Here is a 20,723-nt window from a genome sequence, read left to right on the forward strand (position 1 = left end):
TCTGAGCTTTTAAATTACACTTTAATTAAATTATTCCTTGCTTTCTTCTCTCCCTCCTATCTAGTCTGGGACTGAGTGTCTGGATTCCTTTTGCCTCCTCTCCCCCATCTGTTAGCAACACTGCCCAACATGCAGCTTAGGCTGGCTCCCTGCAGGTCTGCAAAGCAAAATGAGTGAGCTGGGCCTGTGAAGAGCCTCCAGACAGACTGTGCGGTACACTTCTGTCAGCTCAGTGTCCTGCTTTCTCCTGACAGCTCTCTCCTGTTCACACTCAGATGACTGGACACATACACAGACAGCGAGCGAAGTACAGGGCCTTGACTCCTGGAAGACAGATGGACAGGCACGCACAGGGTTTCCGATACTGGTGAGTATAGCTTCATTTTACAAACTGATCCATCACCGGCATCGCGTTCACGCCTTAGCATGCGATCTCTGTGTGCCTTTCTCTTCTACCAATCATAGCACACAGCCATCCCTCGTTCACCAGCAAAACTCCCATTGATAAGAATTGTGATGTCTGGAGAGCCCATTACACCTCCTTCTGGTGCCACTAAAGCTATATTTAGCCTAGCAACAGCAATGACTCACTTCCTGCCTCACTACAAAGCCACTTCCTTGGCTTGTTCCCGGAGGTTAACCAGGCAGGATCCGATTGGCTCCTTGTTCACTCCCAGCTAAGCAACCCAGCCTCTAATTTGGTGAGAAAAACTGGCTACGCTATCTGTCAGTAAGCTTAGCAGTCTTCAGTATGTAATGCACAGTTTGCATGTCAGTCTTCACAAGCAAAGCTTTTATTAGCATGTGTGTTTGTGCTTCTGTGTTGACATTATGAGGCATATTTAAATGCATATTACGGGAGGAAATTACACAACTGTGAGCGCAAATGAGTCTGTGAAATCAAGGAAGGCAGACAGCGGCACAGACGGAGCTCGAGTCCTTATTTTGGCCCACGCTAATGAAGACTGCAACATGGCACTACGAATCTAAGAATAAGTCTTTAATATGTGCAAGAGCAATGCCAGATATGTCAGCCACAGCCATAAACTCTCACCTGTCTCTCACTGGCTCCTGGGAAATCCAGTGGCAGCTCTACCAGATTCATTATCTAGATGCAATGCTATTCAACAACAGTGTCTCTATTAAAATCCGGAATCACTGATTTAATAGCTCAAAAAAAAAAAAAAAAAAAACTGAAAAAAGCAGAAAGCTACAATTGTATGTTATCCACAGCCGGATCAACCACCGGAGGCAGAAGAGGTGCCCCTGGGCCTATTTGTTTTGTATGTTTACATAACCATCCTTCAGCTGAACTCATAAATAGCCACACAGGCTCATTGTCAACCCATCAGTTCATAAGTTCACTGCACTTCATTTAAAAATATGCACCATCCAAGCGCAACACAATCTAACATAATAAAGAACTGAAAACTTGATGTAGATTTATTTCTCATACAGAAAATACACATTTTTTATTTTGTCTTTTCTAAAAATCAGTTGTTAAAAGTCCTTTAAAGGCACCAGCAACAAATGCCACAAAAAACCAGTGCAGTTCCCTTTTCCTTTCCAGCTAATTCACCAAGCACGCAAGGTTGTTGAGTCATTCACGTCACTTAAATCTGTTTGTTACGTGCACGTCTTTCTGCTTATCAGACAGCATCTGAAAGCGTCTGCTTCATATTTGAAGTAACTCGTTGCAGTATTAATGGAGAGGCACGCACTAGACTGTGGTTTCTCTGGTCGCCAGTTTCTGAGCCCACAAAAAAAGAAAAAGGAAAGACTGATGTGAGGAATGCCCTCAACAAGAATCACAAGAAGAAGAAGAATGTATGCCTCCAACAACTAGTCAGGTTTACATTCTTAATCACCCAGACTGATTATAAATGTGGAGAAGAAATAGTGGACACCAAATATTAGGGCCTCCAATTCAGCATCATTCAGTATAACAGATTAACAAAACTCAGTGGGAGCAATAAATATGATTTAGGTTTTTGACAAAACAATAACAGGGGGTGAAATTTAGTTTTAGGCTTTGTGTGTGCTGGAGTCGTTCCTCTGAGTTTATTATATATCTGCAACATCACAGAGCAGCAGGATTCATCCATCAGCGTCACTTACGCACGTGGCACAACAATAGCTTTATTAATTACGTACAATACATTTTCCCCAACATGGAAACGTTTTTCCGACATGAATCAAAATCTAATAGGATGTGACACAGCGTACTTTGATTTGCTCACTTTGCAAGCTGCAGTATAAAAAAAGATGTGTTAACTAAAGTCTAAAGTGGGTACAGATAAGTTCCATGTTAACAAAACTCATCATCGTTACACATCCCTCCTGAATCCTGTCTGAATCACATAATGATGTCAGTTTTAAGACACTGTTGAAGTCAGGAAAGTTACAATGCCCACCTTAGAAAAGTGCATCTGTTGCACATCATTAAATTAACTGGACATGATCAAAGTGATTTCCAACACTAATGTATGACATTAACCAAAGTCACAGCTCTATCATTAAGTTACCATTTCTTTACACCACTGTAATGTACAAGTCTATTCTTATGTTTAATTGGGGGCATAATTGGGGGCTCGTCCGGGATTTGAACCCGGGACATCTCGCACCCCAAGCAAGAATCATACGCCTAGACCAAAATGTCTGCATTTCATAGTCCTCAATAAACTCCTACACTTTTTAGAGTTACACCTTTTCAACTGCTTATTAATGCAAATATCTAATCAGTCAGTCATATGGCACCAACTCAAACTGAGCATCAGAATGGGGAGAAAACTGATTAAGTGTCTTTGAATGTGGCGTTGTTGTTGGTGCCAGACAGGCTGAGTTTTTCAGAAACTGCTGATCTACTGGGATATTCCCACACAACCATCTCTAGGGTTTATAGAAAATGGTCTGGAAAAAAAAAAAGAGAATATTCTGTGAGCGGCAGTTCTCTGGGCGAAAATATCCTGATCCTCGCCAGAGGAGAATGGCCAGACTTCTTCAAGTTCATAGGAAGGCAACAGTAACTCAAATAAAACAAGCAGAAGAGCGTCTCTGAATGCACAACACATTAAATCTGGAAGGAAATGGGCTACAGCAGCAAAAGAGCACGCTGGGAGCTGCTCATGTCAGCTGAGAACAGAAAACTAAAGCTACAGTTGACAAAGGCTCAACAAAACTGGACAACAGAAGATTGGGGAAAAAATACCGGATGGTCTAAGATTCCTCACTTTCTGTTGAGAGGTCTCAGTGGATTCTTCTGTGGATCCATCCTGCTTGCTATCAGTGGTTTTGGCTTGATGATGGTGTAAAGATGAGGGGGGTGTTTTCTTGGCACACTTTGGGCCCCTTAGTACCAGCTGAGCATTGTTAAAACACCACAGCATGTCAACATGGACAAAACTCAGTGAGGAATGTTTCAAGTGGCTTATTTATTCTAAGACACAGAGAATTAGGGTAGTTCTGAAGACCAAAGGTGGTCCTAGTGTTAGATGTGCCAGTGGAAGTTGCAAGTGAGAGTGCAAGTTCATGTTAATGCAGATTCGTCACCTATGAACAATTAATTAGCTAGTTTTTGAACTCTGCCTCTCATATTTCTAATCACCGTTCAGTCAGTAACCTGAAAATGAACTGAACTTTGTCTTCAAGTCTGTTACAACAGAAAAAACCTGTAGTGTCAATCTGCTGCCAAGAATGTTATCTTAATTTTTTTCATGTTACTGAAAGCAATCAGTATGTAAATATATGTGATTTTAAGAAGAAATGCAGCAGAGGGCAGCTACATGTCAGCAGAGTACGTTCCATGCACCCTCTGAGCGATTTCATAGTTAAAAGTCAAGCGACTATTTGCTTCCCTGCCTACGCTGTTTGGACCGGTGGCCTTCTGTTTAAACACAGCATTATACAAGTGGTTAAAGGGTAAAAGCAAAAGCACACTGTGTGCATCAGGCACGCCACATGCCAGCACTTACATAAGACTACCTGTGCACACGCTGACAGCTACTGTAGCAACAGTCCCTGCCTGTCTCACAGCTGCACCCAACATGAACCCTCATTTCAGGACACCAGTGGCACCTACACACCTGACCTCTTCTCATGTCATCTCTTTGTCTGTCTTTTTTCTTCCCGTACTTATTTTAAACCCATCTGCCATCAATCCATTAACATGCCTGAAACTCTCCATCCCTTTCACATTGCCTTTTGGCTACTTCACTACCTCTCAGCAGCTCTCTGGGTGGTAAAATCCCATACCAAAAACATAATTAGACATGGTGAGGAGAGGACGAAGAGAAGGGGTGTGTGTGTGTGTGTGTGTGTGTGTGTGTGTGTGTGTGTGTGTGTGTGGGGGGGGGGGGGGGGGGTACTTATACAAGAAAGTGATGTAAAGGTGGATGCAATGGTACAGTCACATGAAACTTGTGCAATACAAAAAAAGAAGTTGGCAGCGTGTAAGGTGATTTGTGTAACATGTCACCGCGGGCGTTGTGTCAGTATACCAAGAATTAGAGGCAATTCCCAGAGGTCAGTGAGTGTGTGGCGAGAGCCTGGGACAGGCTTGGAGGTTGCACGGCACGAAAGGGAGAGCTCGAGTGGATCTATAATTAGCCGATGCCCTCTGACCATCTCACCGTCTACTCCCCTTCAAACCTTAACAGCTTTCCTTGGTGTCGCTAGGTGAGCAACAGGAAAGCATTCCTAACTGCCGTGTCATGGGTATAGTCCCGACAGCATGTGAGCCAAGTCCACGTGGTTCTATATTTGACACACAGACCTTTGCCCATTGTAAGCTAGCTGAATGACATAGCACAGCCGTGTAGTCTCCAGGGGACCTCTGATGTTCGGCGAAGACCGACAGCAGGGCACAGAGAGGGACTTTCCAGTCAAGATATGTACTATTGTATTTATTACAGCTAAGCTGGCAAGGAGAAAACATTAAAAAAAAAATACAAAAACAAAACAGAAAAACAACAGATTCCAAAATAGAACAAAATGACCTGTGAATGGGACTCAGTGAAATAAATGATGCTATAAGTCCAGTCCCTTTAAACACACAACAAGTTGATTGAGCTAGAAAATGCTCAACTGCTTCTGAAAGTACAGCGTCCACAGAGCACATTTAGTTTATATATGTATATACACTCTGTAGAAGAGGCTGGTGTTATGCTACTGCAATCAGAGTCAATAAATTGAATTTTAGATCTTCTTTTATTTTGTTTAGAAGACCCCAAGATACCTTAAAAAGGCCCATAAAAGAGGAATCTATAAATTACCACCTTATTTAAGAAAACCAAAGCAAGGACTTCTTTATGCATTACTTCACTCGTCCTTGAATACGCTTCCTCAGCCACAAGCAGCAATACTTTTCCAAGGATGGAAAAAATAGATTATGCTGAACAGTCAATTTAAGCAGATGGTTGTTAATATTTTTTCCTGTATATTTGTGCAGAATTAAATATGCATCCTCCCACGGTCAGATGAAGAATTAGAAGAAGTACACCGAGCCGACTCACCTTGTCTCCACTGGAATAGAAGAAGTAGCGCAGGCGGACTATGTTGCAGTGGTCCAGTTTCCTCATGATCTGCAGCTCACGATTCTGAATAAAAGAAGAAAAAAAACAGAAAAAGCGTGAGAGATACTTCATGTTTATGCTTCAGACAGCTTTCATAACACCGTTGGTCTAAAGAGGGTCAGGAGATCATGAAAGCTTTCCACTGAACCTTTAGCACACTGTGGAGAATTCCTTTTGAGCTTTTTTTAACCAACTAGATGTCAGAAGCGTTACGTGTCAGCCTCAGTGGGTTCAACAGCAACGAGTGCAGTTTGGACAAGCCAAACGTTTAACATAAACCATCAACCTTATATTGCTTCTGACTGTCTTATGACAGAAAACGCATTCCGTTAGTCAACTGGTTTCACAATAACATCACTGTGACAGGTCAGTGTGTTACCAAGACAAACACTTCCACAGGGAGGGGAAGAAAGCAAACAAAAAAAAGGTTGCATGCCATCCATTCCCATTTAAAGCACCAGCAACTACAGAAAATGGCCCCAGAAAAAGAGTTGTCCAAAAAAAAAAAAAAAAAAAAGATGTTCAGTAGGGTTCGAGTAAAGCTCTGGGCCCTGTAGTCAGACAATCCAGAGGCCGAGAAAAAATGTCAGACCACTCCATCTGTATTCATATACAGTGTTTCCATACATAAAAAGGTTAGGCGTATGGATTTTCTCAAGGTTGGGCAGGAATTCAAGCATTACAAAAAGCTTTAACAGCTCTATTATAGTCCACATTTGTTCCCATTCTCCATTTTCCTTCCTCCTCTTTTCCACAGCGCTCGGTGTTGACTAAAGTGATTGTGTAACATTGTGTGGCCCCAGTGTCGAGAAAGAAATGGAGGGTAGCAAGGATATAGAGAACTAACACAGAGATCAGAGAAGAAAGCTGAGTACCTGCAATTTGAATGGCGCGTGCACCCCACTGAGTACATTTTAATATTTTCAATTAGAAACCTATTAGAGCAGCATATTCTATAGCTGTGATGTGGGTTTTCAGTGAAGCTGTCCACTTGTAGATGTACAAAAGAACTGCCACCCACATTCACTTTTTTTTGTATTTGATAAAGGCTAGCAGCTTCTGGGAAAAATATGATTACATTCAGAAACCAAGCGCTGTGACTTTGGTGACATAAAGATGGCAAATATAGTCACAATGACATCAGTATGCAGCATGCTTTTAATGAAAAAAATGTACATTTCCACTCAAAGAAACTCAGCAGCTTCCTGTCTAATTCCCCTGTAACCAGACTGGTTACAGAGTTAATTCACAGACAAAGTTATTAAGGAAGCACGGAATTGCATGACTGTCCAGCTGACTAACAAGCTACCAGACCAAGTGTCAACCACTCAACATCAGAGACTCTGCTGTGGGTTTCTGGATGAAAAAGGATGTAAAGCCACTTGCAAGATGTGCAGTTAGGTGGCTGACCACAGAGCTGCTGATAACCCCATACACTGTCTGAACTTGTCTAAAGACAGGTTTCAGGATTGGCTTAGAAGCACCGCACGCAAATCATCTTTGTGTTGTTTAAATTGGATGCACATGTGATGTCAAAAGAAACTACTTTGTGAGCTTTGGACTTTAAACAGAGAGTGATCAATAAGCAACTTATCCATCCACAAATTGTCTAGTATCATTGTGAGTAAAAACACACATTATGTAGGAATACACAACTACTTACTGAAGGTTCTTCTATTTGCTCTTCTGTAATAAAGAGGCTTAAAATCACTATTTAGTATATAAAACAGCAGCTAGAGATTTAATCTTCCTCTTTGACTAATCTAATGATTAACTGAAATTTATAGTATTATTTAACAGTGGCTTTGATAACTGTTTAACTCCTTAAGTCCAAGTCAAGACGATCATTACAAAAGCCTTTAAAAGCCTCCAGACTGGCATCATCTGGTTTTGCAGCTCAGTGTAAGATAGCAGAATGGGTAAGTTTGTTCATTATATGCAACAACACAAAATAAAATGCCAATTCCTCAAACCAAAAGATTTTAAGCTCATAGTTTTGCCTGTAAATCAGTGGTTTTCTTAAAAAGAAATATGGATAAACGTGGTTGACAAAACACTGCGTGGTTTGAACTGTCTGTCTGAAGCTGTGACTCATGAAAAGTCCCTTACGTGGGTCGGGATGATGCTTGCAGCTGTCCTTGTCTTTATAAGGCTTTAAACCCATGTTAGCAGGGTTAGGTCCTCTCCACCTAAACAACAGCAGCACAACAGAGCATCTGGTAGCTCAATAGCCTCCTGTAGACAACCCCCCAGTCTAATTCACTTAAGCTGATGCAAATCATCCCCACAGTCTTCCCCCTGCTTTTTTACCCTTTACGCAGCCACGACAACCACACACACACACACACACACACAACCCCCCACATCACCGAGTGACATCACTGCACATGGGGTCAAAGACCGGCCGCAGGCAACGCCCTCGTCTTTTTTGTGCTGGAGTGTCCGAGGGTGTGTCTCTGTGTGAGAGACAGAGAGAGAGACAGTAGCATATGGAGGAGGAGTGGAAAGGCTGTTGAGTAAAGCCCAACCCAGCTCCAGTTATACTGCAGTCCATCCTGCTGACCTATCATCCCCCAGAGTGTGAGCGGCACAGACAGCAGAGACCGAGAGGAAAGAGAGAAAAATGACTTGATTTGAGGCGGCTGCAAGGACTACACCTGAGCGCCTCGCGCAGCTAATGCTGCCAAAACCAAACCGCATCCCAAAAAGATTAAGAACGGCAAAGCCACAGAACAATACAAACATGAGCCCTGTCCTACTCTAGTTATTCCCATCTCCCATGAGTCAACCAGCTCCTTGGTTTTGTCGTTTTAAATGGCTTCCTACAGCACCAATGTAGATTTTGGATTGTGTTTGGGAATTATACAGAGCTGTCATTGTGGGAGAACATAAGTTGATTATAAATACTGTAATGTACTTGTACAATCAAAAAAATGAAAAAAATGATCAATCTGACGTGGTTTAAATATAAATAATGAGAAGAAATGTTGTTTATGTATAAGTCAAATGCAATTAAAATAGACCTGTGGTCCCTCTCAAGCCCACTCAAACTGTAAATCATCCAAAATAAAAGAACAAAGGGGATTCTCTAAGTGTATTACTCAAAACTGTCAAACAGACACTTATGAATTTTAAAAAAAACCTACGGGGTTAAATTGATCAGGTTTCAGCTACAGAGTATTTACAGGATTTGTTATTTTTCTTTATTCGTTAATAATATTTACAAGTATCTGCCATCAGGCGTGCTCTCGGTCTGTGTGACAGCGAGGTCTAATGTGAGCATCCATTTTCCGATAGGCTGATATGTGATCCCTCAGTTGGGAAGGGAGAAGGACCCATCCCATAATGGACAACAAGAACACTGCGAGCCCACCAAAGCTGCCTCACAGTTAAACCAGAAGCCTCTTCACATGATTACCCTGTTCGACTTGACTTGAATTGGTTGTGTGTGTGTGTGTGTGTGTGTGTGTGTGTGTGTGTGTGTGTGTGTGTGTGTGTGTGTGTGTGTGTGTGTGTGTGTGTGTGTGTGCCAGTGAGAGAAAATAAAACGTTCACACATGTTGACTGGCATGGTTTACTCAACCCACGCTCACTTCACAGATGAGCACTAAATCAGACAGGAAAAAAGCAGAAGTGTGGACAAAAGGCTTTTGAAGTGGGGGAGAAGAAAATAGAACGCAGGTGTTTATGTGTGTGTGTGTGTGTGTGTTCGCGCTGCATGCTTGACAGTCATGTGAAGAGTCTTAGCCCTCATTTGCTTCATTTTTCCTAACAAGCTGTTCATGAGGAGGACGTGCAGATGAAGCAGCGAGAAAGACGAGGCGGAAAGAGCGGCAGCCAGCTGAGGCAGAGGGTCTTCTCTAAAGAGGAAACTGAACAATCAAACCAGCATGAGCTTCACTGAGCTGTTTAAAAGAGGAGGCGGCCTGCTAGCACGTCATGCTAACCACAGGCTAACAGGAAGAGCAGGATGTGACTTCACCGGGGCCGGCACGCAGAGCCACAAAAAGACAGTGTGAGCGTCCGCAACGAGCGCCGCGAATTTGGTGGCAGATGTCCGACCCCCTACACCATTAAGTGACATCATTCATCTTGTCTGGCTTCACAGAGCAAAGGACTAGCACATCCTGAGGAGAGAAAAAAACTGTGCTGAATCTCCAACAGGGTTTTGAGTTGCTCAAGCATTTAGCTGAACCAGTTGGGTGAAAACGCTACAGGCAAATAGATTTGACTGAACTTTGTGATCAGTTCTCACAGTTATGGGTAAAAAGAAAAAGAGTAGCGGGATGGGAGTCTACAAGACAACAGTGAGCGTTCTCCTCCTGGGAATAACATAAAATGATGAGCGAGAAGGGAATAGCTCTGCCTTCCAAGCTTAAATCAAATATTAACAGACTTAATTCCCATTAGACATACTACTCATTTATTTATTTATAACAGGGCATGTATGTAGTATGACACATAACCTAACCATTTATCATTGTCAATACAGTTTTAGTTTGTTTATTCCTCTTTTCTTCATGCCAGCATTTCATTTTGTATTTTCAGTTTTACTTTAAATGCATGTAAATGTGAACTGCTTCCCCTGGTTTGCAGCCATTGTTTACTGGAACCATTGTCTGACGACATAGCCACTGCTATTTTTAGTAACAAATGTGCTTTCCCCCCCCCCTTCCCCTAGTCAAATGTCTACAATTAAAGCATCTCTTGTCACACAGTGAAATAAAAGCTTATGGGTAGAACGTACACAAACTTTACAGCATCACAAGGTCAGAGATGTAAGATATAAATCGTTTTTTGCAGTAATTTTACAGTTGAAATGTATCTCCTTTAATCATCGCAAAAACTTCTTATTTTTGCCTGTGAGGTTAGAAATTAAGTCCATTCAGAGCTGCAAAGTAATTGCTGTGCTTAGGCTGGAATAGCCCACTCAAACCAACCCCAACTCAGCTGGTAGTTGTTACTGTATTGAGTGTCTGTGTGCATGACAAATATATAGTCTCACACGACAATAGTGCACTCGTTTTTTTAAGGTGTGACTTTCAGCTGTGGTTGGAATGGCAGCAACTCTAGAGGTTGGCTGGTGAGCCCCTGGTAACCTTCAGTTGCTGGGAAAAATGTGTATTCCCTACCTGGCTGACAAGTTGCTGGAGGTTGCTGGCTGTCGCTAGGGGTTGTCGATTGCGAAGACAGCGCTGCACCAAAAAACAAAACAAAACAAAAAAAATCCTCCTTGCGTGGCTAGCAGGCAGCCATGGTCACCCTTAGTTTGCATTGACACAAACACAAAGTTCAAGTTTAAGCCTAACATGTAAATTATACTCCTGCGTCAGATCGACATTGTAACGTATGCAATAACCGGAATCCTATTTTAACTCTACGCCAGACAGGCACCTCCCGAGAAATGTAACTACACGCTGGGTCGACGACCACAACCACTCGAGTGGTGTGAAAGGTTGCAGTGTGGAGATAAAAGGAGTTACTATGTAAGTTAAGACGTAAATTTCCTGCAGAAGTCTAAATTAAGCTTTACTGCTGACATGTTTCATAAAGGTGTACCTTCTACTTTCAAGGCTAAGTGACTTTGTTTCCATTTGTATTGTACTTTTCACAGTTTCACCACCAGTCTGTACGCAGTGGCACTGTTTGTGGACACGTTCGCGTCTCTCTTGCAAACTACAAGCTGTTTTATTGTAACCAAGACAATTCCAAGGAGGTAGCAACCACTCACCAGCATTTCCCGTAGCTTACAGTGGTTTCAGTTAATCAAAAAAAGGCTGGAAATAGAGAGCATATTTCTCCTATATTGGCTTACCTTCACTGGCTCCCTGCTAAATCCAGAATTGAATTCAAAATCCTGCTCCTCACATACAAGGTCTTAAATAATTAGGCCCCATCTTATTTTAATGACCTTATAGTACCATATCACCCTATTAGAGCACGTTGCTCTCGCACTATATTTAAAAGTAGAATGAGAGCCTTCAGTTTTCAGGCCCCTCTTCTGTGGAACCAGCTTCCAGTTTGGATTCAGGAGACAGACACTATCTCTACTTTTAAGATTAGGTTTAAAACTTTCCGTTTTGCTAAAGCATATAGTTAGGGCTGGACCAGGTGACCTTGATTCTTCCTTTAGTTATGCTGCAATAGGTGTAGACTGCTGGGGGATTCCCATGATGCATTGAGTAGTTCTTCTTCAGTCACCTTTCTCACTCACTATGTGTTAACAGACCTCTCTCCACTGAATCATACTTGTTATTAATCTCTGGCTCTCTTCCACAGCATGTCTTTTATCCTGTTTTCCTTCTCTCACCCCAACCGATCACGGCAGATGGCCGCTCCTCCCTGAGCCTGGTTCTGCTGGAGGTTTCTTCCTTTTAAAAGAGAGTTTTTCCTTCCCACTGCCACTGTCAAAGTGCTTGCTCATAGGGGGTCATATAATTGTTGAGTTTTTCTCTGTATGTATTATTGTAGGGTCTACCTTACAAAATAAAGCGCCTTGAAGCCCATGTTGTTGTGATTTGGCGCTATATAAATAAAATGGAATTGAATTGAAGTTTGCATTTCAAGAACCAAGTTCCAGTTAAGAACCACTACTAAACTGTCCAGTACACCATAATCACACACCTGCAAGCTTAATAACTTCCTTTAGCATGTTGAGTACCTGAGTCTAACATAAGCTATTTTTATATTTTGTTGCTATACTGGCTGCTGAAAACAAGAATGGGCCTCCTTTTTTCAGAAAATTGATCAACAATCAATTAGAGAATCGATAAAGAATAAGCCCTTTAAGCAGACTCAATAATAGTATTGGTATCACTAAATCAAATAACATCCCTAATTAGACTGCACTGGCTTCAGTGGTGAGGAAGAGAACCAGTGTAGGTGACCTGGGTAAAAATGTGGAGTCCAGCTAAGTTAACAGATATCATTTATCTGGTGAAAGTGAAACAAACACGAGTTGACTGATGGTATCCTGGTAATGTATATTTTAATAAATAAAACTTTGATCCCAGTGTTAGAGTTTATGGCTGCTTTTTAAGTGAAGCATCTCAGAAATAGGTTAAGAAGCGCTGGTTTGAATTTAAACCATTTAACAAACATTATGCACATGTATAAAATAACCAACTGCAAGATTAACACTTTGAGCTGTTACCCAGTTTAACCCCAGCCTGATCACACACTTAAAATACTGTGGAAGCTCATTTTTTAAAGCCTTTAAACTTGATGAAACTCTAAACAGCTCTTCTGCAAGCGTTGCTTTCTGAGGTCTAGTGGCAGGGACAATGAGTTTGTTTATATGAACATGAGTTTTTGAAGTATCCCATTTTGTCTTTGCCACATAAACATCATATCCTGATTTCTGAAACAAGGACAAACCCTTAACCAGTCCGAGAGACCCAAATATGCTATCCTAAGCACTCAAAAATAATCCCAGCTAATGTTGCTTATATACATCTTATTATCAAGTTTGTGTGTTTCATGTAAACATCCTATCCGCATGATCCTCGGGACACTTATTTCCACCCATATACACTCAGCGGAGGCCATGAACCAGTGGAGCAAAGACAATGTTGCCCAAATGAAGGAACAACATGCCATCAGTCAAATCTATTCAAAGCACAGGAGGAGATTTCCAGCAGAGCTCTACTTGGAAAGAAACATGACGTTTGCAAGCTGACGGAGACTGAGTATTTATGTGTTTGAGTTTGTCGGTGTGAGAAAAGACCTCCGCTCCACTACTACACAAACACGCACATTCTCTGCAAGAAGAAGAAAAGACACGCTTTAAAGTAGGAATGTGTTGAATGACAAACTTTCCCGCTCTTCTTTTGTTTCGCAGCTTCTCTGATCTCCCCGTTCGTGTGAAAGATCACTCCATTCATGTCTCTTTCACGGTTACCCCGTAACATTCATTAATGCCACACATCTCGACTCTGATAGCATGGATTTTTGTTTTAAAAAAAAAAAAAAGAAAGAAAAGGGAAAAAAGGGTGATTTGGAGGGTAAACATTGAGTTTGCGTTTATATGCACACTCGTCAATTATGCCTGCAGCTGTTCTCAGTCATAACAAGTTTTACCTTAAACCTCTTGTCTTGCAGGACCTTCTTGATGGCCACCAGCTCTCCAGAGTCGCAGAGTTTAGCTTGGTAGACGACGCCAAAAGAGCCATTGCCAATGACCTTGGTGTCCGTGTAGCTGACTTCCTGTGGCCGGTCGGGGCCTTGGCCTGGGGTGGCCACAACTGTCGTTACCTTGCTGCCATCTTTGTCCCCTGCAGATCGAGACAAAGACACAAGCAACACACAAGTGTTCAGATCCGAGTAGATTAGAGGAAAACATTAATTTTCCCATTTATTATATTCTTTCCTAATCATTTTGACTGAAATACATGAAACAAGAGTAAAAATGCTCATGATCCTGAGAGTTTCAGGTGAGTCTCAGAGCTCCCTGTCTGAAAATCCAAAGATATTTCACAGAAAACCAGACCACTGTGTGACCACTGCAGCAGTGCTTTTAAGCGTTTAAAAACTAAAAGAATATTAAAAAAAAATCTTCAAACGGAACTTTATTCAGAACGACAGTTGACTGGTGTATTGATTCATTTGTGATGGACTGGCTTTTAAATGTGGGTCACACTGTGAGAACTTGTTCTCTGACACCGTTTCTGAATTTTGCTGCAGGCTGTCTTTGGTCATCAAAGCGTCAAATTGGTCCTCGATTCACAAGTCATACAACGCAGGCTAGGACCGTGTATTACTGATGAACATTTGAACCATGTTACTGTCACGCCTATCAGCTTTAGCCTCAGACAGACAAAAGAAGCACAAGTGGAAAGAGCTGTAAAATTGAGGAAACTCTACATTAGCTGGCAGTAAAAAGGATGACTGGGCAGGTCTGAACTTAACCCAGACTTCAGAGGAGGAGCCTAAACAAGTCAAAAATATCAAACGCATTCTTCTCTAAATTTCTCACAGTGGTAGGCAGCAAACACAACTGGTTGGATGGACTCTGGAAGGCTGCTACGTCCACCCATATTGAGTGGGTGTGCACGTCATGCTGATTTCTAGTAAACTACCAGGTCATGGGTTGTCTGCATGTGTGTTTTGAATCAACAATTTCCTCGGGCTGATTACCCCCGCACTGCTAATCCACAAATCACATTTGACCTCAAACTATAACCGAGGGTGTGGAGGTTAATCAGTCCTATTTCTTACTTTCACTGGTTTGCTGAGTTTATTTTCCAACACCAACATTGATTTCGATGCAAATAGTCCCCCCACGGACGCCGGCACACACACAAGCTCAATCCAGACATAAAATTATTAATGTGCGTTTGGAAGCCTTATTCTGCTGCTGTGTGGCCAGTGAGAGGCTCCATTACCAAAGATGCAATTACAATCAAAGAATAGGGAAGGAATGGGAGAAAACAGTGGAGGGGTCTGAGAAACCAAAAAATGAAAAAGGAAAAAGAGACAGCTTCTCTCTCCAGGACCAAGTCTAGAAAGGGAAACTAAAGATGGATTCTGTACCAACAAAAATACACTTTCCAGGACTGTGGACAGAGAGAGGAATATGACTCTGCCTACAGATATTCCAACAGGGCCATTTCTATGACGCCTCTGCACTTCCTCAAACCGTGAGAAAAGTCTGTGCCTGCTCACAAACACATACTGGAAACCCACACTGGTGTAAGGAAGGAATGACCAAGCGATCAAATGTGATTTGACTGACTAACTGGACGCCGCATGAAGCAGGACTTTTCACACAGACTAGAGAAACTATTACAATTGCACACAATTAGGAATTACCTTCAGTTCACATGTGAGAAGAAATGTAACTTCCTATAAAGCAAAGGGCACCTATTTATTCTAATAAGTAAACAAACCAGGAAAACAAGCAAATCTTTACTACAATAAAAAAAAAAATCCTAACAGCTTTAACTGCATTTTAGTTCTTAATCACTTTGGCATTTAACATTTAGAAAACTAAAAAACATTGGGGAGACAAAAAAATGGATCCAGGCATTGATAAACAATCATTTTTACCAATATTTCTACAGTAAAAAAAAAGGCCAATATTGGTTTAACCAATAATCTGTCCATCCCTATAATAAAATATTCCCAACAAACACAAAAGTTTTTGGTAAAAACTTCTATAACATGTAAAGAGTTCTTTAAATATAACCAAACATGAATTTTGCACCAATAACAGAGAAATCAGTGCAACAACAAACATCTTCAAGCATGCGCGGGAATTGTTAACTTATCAGCCTGCAACAAGTACACTAGTTAATAGATAAATCGTAGTGCATCACTCCATGTACGTATGCTGTATTACATATCTACAAAGTGACAGAGCAGAGACGGTTGTTGCAATGCGACGTTTAGCCAGCGGCATCAATATTCGATTCAGGTCAGCAGACTAGTTCAGGCCACGGCTGAATATGGCTAACGCGTGCGCACAACAACACTGCCGCTGAGCAGTCACAGGACACGTGTGCGGCTGCTGCTGATAAAAACGTGTAACCCTGTATTTCTATCAAAGCTGCTGAAAAACTACATGAGCAAATGTCATAAATTCATCTGTGTTCATCTAAATCAAATCAAGGGGGAAGAAAAACAACTTTTTAACTTACAGACTTATGGATTATCTTAATTTTCCTGACATGAATAATAAATAAGGACTTGCAGTTATTTGAAGCTTATTATGGGATAAGTAACATGATTAAGTTTGTAAAGTGTTGCCTAAAAGCAACACTTCTATTCTGGCTTTTTGTCATTTATTTTTCTCTGGTGGAGGGCAATGAAGTACTTTTAAGGGGCATCCACAAAGGAAGCAACCAGCAGCATCCTGGCAACAAGAGACCATAAATAGTCAACAATATTCAGCAACTTCAGGTGATGTGGAGCAAAATAACTGCTGGCAATGCAAGGTGGGCAGATCCTGAGTTAAACTTTCATCAACCCGAGGTGAGCAAATGAAGCAGCTACCAATGAGAGGGAAGGACGAGTTGATTGACATGTGACAGGGTAGCCCTTTCAGGCTAGGGTGCATCCGCACAGGGAAGCGATCACTGGTCTGATGCTGACAGTTGGTCGACAGAAGATATTCTAGGTTCCAGTTGCCGAGGTTACCCTTTAAGGCATTTCCTACCAGGTCATGTCAACCTCCGGTATCCTGTCCTCTCACTGGCAGTCGCTTCAACGCGTCACCAGTGGGATTTTTTCGCCCGTAGTCACTTGAAGTCGTTGAGTGTCACTGACTTTCTACGGCCTCTAAACGCCTCATGACAACAAATTGCTCCCCGTGTGGACGTCTCCCCACAGTCACAGTCAGTGAAGAAACTTTGAGTTCTGACTCTCAAGTCTTCCTGTGGCTGGCAAATATTAATCACATCTTTATTATATTGCCACTGAAATTATCTGTCAGTCCCTCCTCAAAACAGAACATTAGCCACAAAATGATGACACTCACATTGTGGCATGTACACGATAATTCAATAAGTTATTAGCTATTAATATACAGCAGTGCCTTGGCACTGATAATGAACAGAATAACATGGCATAACTCTAAAGACAAATCCTCCACGCTCACTATTCCATGGTCCAAGTTCTGGACAAGATGCTTCTTTTTATTAATGCAATAGCAGTTTTACCCCTTCTAAAGTTAATGCATTAGTATTTTGTCTGACACGGAAGTCTAAACAAAGAAATTTTCTTTGTACTTTTACACTCGACTCCCACAGCATGATCAGCCACACTCTTTCCAAGTACTACAGGGGTATAAATATGCAGCAGTAATCAAGCTGCAGTCATAAAATTAGTCATGTATTTACTGCAGTGCGAATAATAATTTTCACACCATTCATGTTGCATCACTACAAGTGAATGTCAAAGAGTGCAAAGCCTGCCAAACAGCCCATGTGTCCATCGCTTTCTGAATTTTGGCAAAGAACTGCACACAATAACTTGCTCATGCACCAATCAGCTACGCAAGGGAACTACTGACAGGGGATTTGTAGACGACTCGTTACAGGGCAGTGTTCTGCTGGGAAACCTTAGGTCCAAGCATCAACACCCAACTAAACATAGGTGCAAGCCCTGAAGAGTGCACGCAGAGATATTTTTATAACCTTTAGGGTAACTAAAACCTGACGGGCTTATCACTAAGCTTAGATTTTAAACCTAGCTCAAGATATGTGTGCCATATTTTACGCTGCCGAGTCAGGAGAACATTTAGGCCACGTCATGCCTGAACCTTGCAAGCAGAAGCATCCACGCATTGGATCAAACAGTTCTAAGGACTCGCTACTACTTTTCAATACCTTTTTTTTGGTTTGCATTCACACAGGTAACAGGAAGTGGCAGTGACAGCTCTTGCATTTTCTTCTACACCTCTCCAGCCTCCTCTTTTTCAGTCTACATTACTTTAAAGTGTAGTGGCTGTAGTGATATGTACCGTATATATTTCACTGTCATTTTTTCCCTTGCTATGCTTCATTTTTTTATTAATAGATTTCTTTTTTCTTTCTTTTTTCCCCACTGGTGCTGCATTCACATGTCTTTCATGACAGACGTGCATCTACTGCTTCGCAGTCCTCAGCTCCTGTAATGCAGACACAGGTACAAACAATTTTGCAGAATCCCCCCGTTGTAAAGCTGACACGATAATTCACTGCATTACTGGAACGAGTGTTGCAGCTAATGCAAAGTAAACTTGGCCAAGATTCACTGAGATGGAGACATAATATTGGTGCATGGATTGTAGATGTCAGGGTAGCGTGCAGCCTGCAGAGCCATTGCTGCACTACTACACTCATCTTATTTAGCTTTCTCGCTCTCTCTTTCTCTCACTCACAAATAAATAAATAAATAAATAAATAGATCTCATCTTTCTTCTAAACCCTGAGCGATTCCGGTGGTCCTCGTCTCGTCTGTAAGCCCTGCTGTTTCGTTTGGAATCAAAGAGTATAATTAGTTCATTTTGTTCTCGTCATCACTTGTAAAACGTGAGAGGGGGACAGACAGGAAAAAGGAGAAAAGAGGAAGAGAGAGCTGCTGCTTTGAGATGCTAAACAAGCTGCTCATTGTTCCTGGCCAGCTGCCTCACCCCCCAAAAAACAAAACCTGAGGGTGCTCGAGTGGGTGTGTGAATGTACTGTATGTATGTATATGCATGTGTGTTTCCGTCTGCCTGTGTAGGAGGGGTAAGAGCATTCTCTCCAGGATCATACGCAGTGGCTACAGCTGCTTAGGACCATCAGCCAAGTTATTACACACACATTTGAGTGCATATATCTATCCAAGTGTGTGTGTGTTATAGGATGGTGGAGGAAAGGATAATAGTGGATGACATCCTGGACCGGAAGAAAAAACAAGTCTAGGTAGATTCCAGCTAAGTGACACAGTCCAAAGTACAGTTTTGATACAACTGAAACTGCGTACCACATACCTCTGTGTGACAGAGCCTACCTTAGATTAAAACAATAACTAAAAAGAAAGTTAAATTATATGTAGCTGCTTGTTACAAGAAAAAATAAAACTCAGTGATTTAGATTTGCTATTATCCTTGATCGTTAAAGATATGGAACTAGAGCAGGGCGGTATGACCAAAAATATTTATCACAATATACATTTGAAAATTTGCGATAACGATATAACTGACGATATAATTGACACTAGACAAAATACTTTACAACTCCACAATTTTATTAGTGCAAAATAAACCATCAATGTATTTTTACTTAAACAAGCAGCTGTTTTTTGCATTAAAGTTATATAAAGGCATTTCCAGTGGACATTGCACCACTTGATGGGTTGTCGGAGCATTACGGCTATCGTAGGGAGGAGCCTTGCGGAGTGATACGTACGGTGCTTCAACATAATATTACCATATTGCGTGTGTATAAGCTCTTTTTAAGTTTTGTGGATATTATACACTGTTATGCTGAGGATATGTTGGCCAGTGTCCACTGGAAATGCCTTTAGGTTAAACTGTCAGCAAGAATTTGCATTTGCACTGTTACATCTTTATATAACTTTAATGGAAAAAACAGCTGCTTGTTTAAGTGAGAATACATTATTAGTGCAAAAACCCATCAAAGTTGAAGAGTTGTAAAGTATTTTGTCTAGTGTCAATTATATCGTCAGTTATATCGTTATCGCAAATTTTCAAATATATATTGTGTGATAAATATTTTTGGTCATATTGCCCTGCTCTACTCCCTACGATAGAAGTAATGCTCCGACAACCCATAAAGTGGTGCGGGTTTGTAGCTTAGCAAAGTCGTACTAAAACATCAGTCAGTAAACACAACCAGAATTCAAACATATGGCACACGGGATTATGAGAGGCAGTGTCGATTTTCAGAAAAATCAAAGGATTGAGTGTGCCGTATTTTCCAAAAAACACGGTAATAACGACGGTCTGCTGGCATGCTCTACCAAAAATAGTGCTTTGTTGTGTATCTGACAGACGAAAGCTAAACCAGTTCTACACCACTGAAGTTGCAGCATTTTTACAAACCAATTCTCGTTCATCCGTTTCATTCAACGATCCGCTTTCGCCCTCATTCTCCGTCGCTGCCTTTACCACCATGTGCGTATGAAAATAATATTCTATCACGATATTTCATTTTCTTGTCGTTGCCCAACATTATACCGGTATTACCGTGACCGGTATGACATGGCCCAGCCCTATTGGGAACTTAATAACGTTCTGTTTGGGTGCTTGGATGCTGCTACCAACAATGTGCTGCTAAGAAGGTCTCTGCATATACATCCACAGATCTTTACATTTGCTAGTTCCCTTCCCGTTTGTAAAAGTCTAAATCAATATAACCCACAATTTTCACCAATGTTTTACTAATGTCCACGCCTGCAATCGGCGATGTACAGAAGGCCCTGAAGTTGCCAGAGCTGCTTACTTTGATGGAAATTACTTTGGGAAGGGTTTGTTCCATGAAATGCTTCACAGACCAAAATTTTACAACAGGGGACATCTGAGCAATCAGCCACTCTACTTTCCTCCATGGAGATGAACACCACCTGCTGTTAGACATCAGATTATCAAACACCTATTTAATTGAGCAACTAGAGGTTCAGCTTATTATTTTAGTTGATAAAAAAAAAAGTACTGAGTCACCAGACGAG

The 20,723-nt window shown here is 41.5% G+C and overlaps 1 protein-coding gene across 5 annotated transcripts in view; it reads right to left on the minus strand.

Moving 5' to 3' along the window:
• gsk3ba (glycogen synthase kinase 3 beta, genome duplicate a) overlaps nucleotides 1-20,723 on the minus strand; it is a 34,937-nt gene that overhangs the window by 11,963 nt on the left and 2,251 nt on the right. For all 5 annotated transcript variants that reach the window (XM_035906644.2, XM_087830248.1, XM_006788344.3 and 2 more), the window contains 2 exons: nucleotides 13,650-13,843; nucleotides 5,511-5,594 (listed from right to left, as the gene is read on the minus strand). In XM_035906644.2, the coding sequence (XP_035762537.1) occupies nucleotides 5,511-5,594; nucleotides 13,650-13,843 (278 nt within the window). The remainder of the gene's footprint in view (nucleotides 1-5,510; nucleotides 5,595-13,649; nucleotides 13,844-20,723) is intronic.

The sequence above is a fragment of the Neolamprologus brichardi genome, chromosome 16, assembly GCF_056152115.1.
Source record: "Neolamprologus brichardi isolate AB-2024 chromosome 16, ASM5615211v1, whole genome shotgun sequence".
NCBI classification, from domain to species: Eukaryota; Metazoa; Chordata; class Actinopteri; order Cichliformes; family Cichlidae; genus Neolamprologus; species Neolamprologus brichardi.